The following is a 4541-nucleotide window of genomic DNA, read 5'->3' on the forward strand; positions in this document are numbered from 1 at the left end:
GTCAAACCAATAGTTTTTATTTGCTTTATCAGGCTGTTAATGTGTTGATTGTTGAAAGCCTCTGATATTGATCCAAAAAAGTAGATTTAACACTTTGGCCTCATTAATTCCACAAGGGGGAGTGTGCTGAGATGAAATGTAAGAGTAGGCGGCTGGTTTCTCCTTCTACAGCAGCAGCAGGGTTTTTCCCCTGGACTCTCAGCTGATGGCTCATTAATCTGTTCTAGAGGAGGTCCCCTACGCAAGCAGCCTGCGCCAGTGGAGGACTCCTCTTGCTTTATTTAAAAATATATATATTTTAATAAAGGTTTTTTAAACATTATAATAAAGAAAAGCTAAACCTGAAATACATGTTGATATATATTAGTGTTGCCCCACAGCAGCAGCAATGTTTAAAGCCTCTCTTTAAACTCTATCATTATAAAATGGCTCACTGTAGTTCAAATGGGTTACAGGTTCTACCAGTTTCATAGAGCATCCGGCAGACAGAGATGTCATCAGGATACATCTTAAAGTTACATGAATATCTGTATTCATTTCCTTGGCAATCAACCAAAATGTTTTTGAGATATTTCAATCTGGATATAAGTGAAGGAGCAAGTGTCTGACATTATCATCCCCTGGGCCATGTAATCAAGATGTTATCCTTTTCCAGTTTACATTTCATACAGAAATATATCAAAATAATAAAGAAAGCTGTTTTATAGCCATTGCATGGGACATATAAATCCGTCAGCGGTGACCTATGTATTTATGTGAATGTTTGCTTCCAGTAAAGACATATGGAACACTATCATTACAGATCCAATAAGCACAATGGTTATTGGCAAATTAGCTACCTTACACATTGTGCATCCTTTGTGGGAGGCAGCAGGGCATTGAAAGGCTCCATTTACACAATTTGGTTAAACTACAGTATTTGCTCTGACACTCATCGTCACTCAAGTACTCCATTCCTACATACTCTGCTTCAGCTGACAAGAGCGATTACAGTTTGGTGATTATTTTACAATAGCTATAGAGATTATAACTCACCCTAGCCTCTGTGATTTTAGCGGGCATTTGTCTGATATCAGATTTTCCTCCTCACAGCAATTGATCTGCTAACGACACCATCACTCAGCCACCACACATTTTACTGCTTAAAGACAGCTCTGACAGGGAGTCAAAATTCTGAATTTTGATTGCCTGACTGAGGCTGCCAGAGCATGTGGCTGTCTCTGCCGAGTTAGAACCAGGGAAACAGCATATTACATATGTGTCATCATTTTAATAAATAAATTAACAGACATCTGCAGTGAAGCAAAATTTAAAACATGACTTGTGGATGTAACCATCCAACATTTCTACAGAGCGTCACATTTAGTGAGGTGCACAGCATGTACTGTACAAAAAAACAAAATCTATCAAACTGTTTTTAATAGCATCTGATTGGCAAGCTGTCTTGGGACAGTTGGCAAATGGGCGGGCAGCGGAGGAGTTTAGAGGTGCTAAAGTTCAGGCAGGAGCGACGCAGCACCCTGTGTCCTGCCAACAGCCTACAGTGGCGCAAATCCTGACTAAGTTGTGACCCATGGCCCCCACCTGTCTTGACCATGCATTATATAGGGAGGCATCACTTCCCCTCCTATGCTGCCTACCACGCCAGAAGGCTTTTGACTCATGCCCATCTGTCCTGGTAGTACATAGGTGAGAGCCAAGCTGTCAGCACCCTGTCCAATGCATGTGTGCCTTTATGACAACAGGTTGTTATATAGATTGTGAACAGAATGTAATTATCTTGGTAATCAGAATTATTATCAAGAAATGAGTTGTTTTATAATTGTTATTTTCATATTACAATGAGATACTACTGGGGTGTGAAGGTGCACACATTTGGAAACCTATATCATTACACTCTGATTTCTTTATCCAATTAAGAAATAAAAGAATGCATTTACTAAATTAACCAGACTCTAGTTGGTAATGGTGTTGTATGAAAATATATGGACAAGTGTCCTGACAGACATAAGAGGGACATACTCTAAGAAACACCTCACAGTAAGAGTTTGCATGCTATGCCATTACCACAGCAACCGAGTCAGACCAGAAAGCAATGCCTGAAAATACAAATACGACCTAATTACCTACTAATATCAGTGAGGGAAGTCTGTCCTCGAGATTCAGATATCAGATTTTCACAAAGGCTAAACATGTCCTATGTTTGAATGGGGGAATAAAACATTGGGCAAATATATTTTATAGGCAATAACGGTAAGAAAGAAGTAGAAATAACATCATTGCTTTTGTGTGAATATTTTTTACAAAGCACTCATTTAGTCTGAATGAATATTTGACTTGTTAGAAAGAACATCTTAACAAACAGTAATTTACTCTCTTTCAAAAAGCTGGCTCAAATAACAAGGAAGCAAACGTACCTGACCTGGCTGGATGTCTAAGTAATGAAGCACCTCTTTAAGCATGACAGGCGTGTGAGGAGGCTTTTCGGATGAAACGGAAGACAGTTCTTCAGATCTGTCCAGGGGACCAGTACCAGAAGATGCATTAACTGTAGAAGAGTGCAGGCTTAACTTCCATGACCTCCATGCTCTCCACACAGCCAGATTTGTTTTCCGTAACATTGGATTGGAGCGAACAGACAGGTGGAAAATCATGATCCTTATAATGATCTGTGGAGATAACAAGAGTGAAGTTATGAGATGATTTAAGCAGAAACATTGTGTCTACCAGTAAAACCATAGCATGTAAGCCAATTAGGAGAAGGGTTTTTAAAACTGTTTAATAGTAAAGTATTTTTAAAAAGTGAAATAAAGATTGCATTTGTGATAGTTATGGACTTCAAGTGACTAGGTTTACATAGTTACTAAGCAATTATTTGGAATATTTATCAAAATATCAGGCCTACATCATGCTGTGCAAACTGACAGATATCTTGTGCTGCAGGCTAACAGAGTAGCTTTGATATTTGCATACGTGATGGGAATTTTTAACTGACATTAGCAGCTGGTCTCCAACCTGGGGTGTCAAACCAAAACAAGAGGGCATCACAGTTTAAACATTTCATGCCGGTACCGATCATTCTGAAGGTTAAACTCTTCCACAGCACACAATTGTGGCTCAATACAACCGCAATAAGAGTGAGTACATCTTTGGCTAATTAGTTCAACATTTTGGAATTCCACATGAGCAATACTGCCTACAGTGAGCCAAATGGTTAAAAGGTATTCAGGTGTTTCCTGGCAACAAGATGCATTGGAAATGAGAGCTAAGCTAGTGATGCATGCCTCCAATGAGGTAGACATATCTGCATGGATTGAAGGAATTTAACAAGTTTGTGCATAGCATTGGTAAATGTAAAGAAATGTTTTAAATACAGCAAACAATTACAGTATTTGAAGAGATGGCAATAACATATTGAGTGACAATGCTTGATTGCATTCAGATTGTGAACTAGACCTGCTGTACCAAACAGGAATTATTATTACATTTGTATATGTGCATCTAGACCTAAATCAAATATATTAAATCTTTCAGTTTCAGGTAACCTATCCTTTACCAGAAGACCAGAGAACATATTGAATGGACAATTTTTTTTTATCAGTGCCCTTACATCTGACATAATAGCACCTTTGATCAAGCTAAGGTTATTAATTATCACATGTACAACAATACGGGGGAAGCAGTTGTTGACATTTCTATCCCATAATGCTTAATAAATGTTTGTTTTATGAAAGGAAATCACACAAGGAATTAAAAATGAAAATCTAAGAGATAAAAGTATGCAAGTAAAACATTAGGGTTACAACATAATAACCCATAATAATATAATATAAAGTTATATACATTTGAGGTATAATATACAAGATGGCTACTTGAGATGGATAAATGCCCAAATTCACGCACTGGTAGTTGTTAGCTCCCAACAGCGTGATTTCCTTGGAACTAACACGTGTAATCGGAATTATTGTTGCTATTTTTTGTAACACACATAAACAGTTCTGTTGTGAAGCAGGTAAGCCCCATATTTTGGAAAAAAACACATGACTCAACATGGAGAAAATGTAACAAAGTAGTCATGCACACACTGACCTTCACAACAGAGTTAAATCATGTATGCGTTTGGCGTGACATTGGTCAATGCAAATGTAATAAGTAGTGAAATACAACGTTTAAAATCATGCATTGCTGCTTTATCACATGTGTGTAGTAGCTGTAACGTCATTAGATCAGCATTAGCTAAGCATTTTACCCTTGACGATGGAGCAATATCGTTGCTATGCTACCATGTTGACGCATTTAGCCACACGCACTTTCGCACGAATTTACAAATAGGGACACAACATGACATGGATCATCCACATGTAAAAAATGTTCAACTAAGGTGAACTGTGACGAAGAAACATGTCTACACCTCTGGAAGTGAACAGTAGCTTACCGTAGTAGACCAGAGAGTAGCTCCGCCTCCATAAGCAGCATGTCCGGTGCGTCATCCAATGCCCAGCGTCTCACATCCAATCAGCGTTTAGAGAGGAAGATGGCTT

At 38.4% G+C, this 4541-nt stretch overlaps 1 protein-coding gene across 3 annotated transcripts in view; it reads right to left on the reverse strand.

Moving 5' to 3' along the window:
* mettl15 (methyltransferase 15, mitochondrial 12S rRNA N4-cytidine) overlaps positions 1-4493 on the reverse strand; it is a 37453-nt gene extending 32960 nt beyond the window's left edge. The window contains exons 1-2 of one of the 3 annotated variants that reach the window (XM_010793240.1): positions 4436-4493; positions 2418-2669 (exon numbers count right to left, since the gene is read on the reverse strand). In XM_010793240.1, coding sequence (XP_010791542.1) covers positions 2418-2654 — 237 coding nt within the window. In that variant the 5' untranslated portion in view covers positions 2655-2669; positions 4436-4493. The other 2 variants (XM_010793241.1, XM_010793242.1) reach the window with 2 other exon arrangements.
* Between the last annotated feature and the right edge of the window lie 48 nt (positions 4494-4541).

This window comes from Notothenia coriiceps, unplaced genomic scaffold, assembly GCF_000735185.1.
Source record: "Notothenia coriiceps isolate Sejong01 unplaced genomic scaffold, NC01 NC01_scaffold00037244, whole genome shotgun sequence".
Taxonomy (NCBI): Eukaryota; Metazoa; Chordata; class Actinopteri; order Perciformes; family Nototheniidae; genus Notothenia; species Notothenia coriiceps.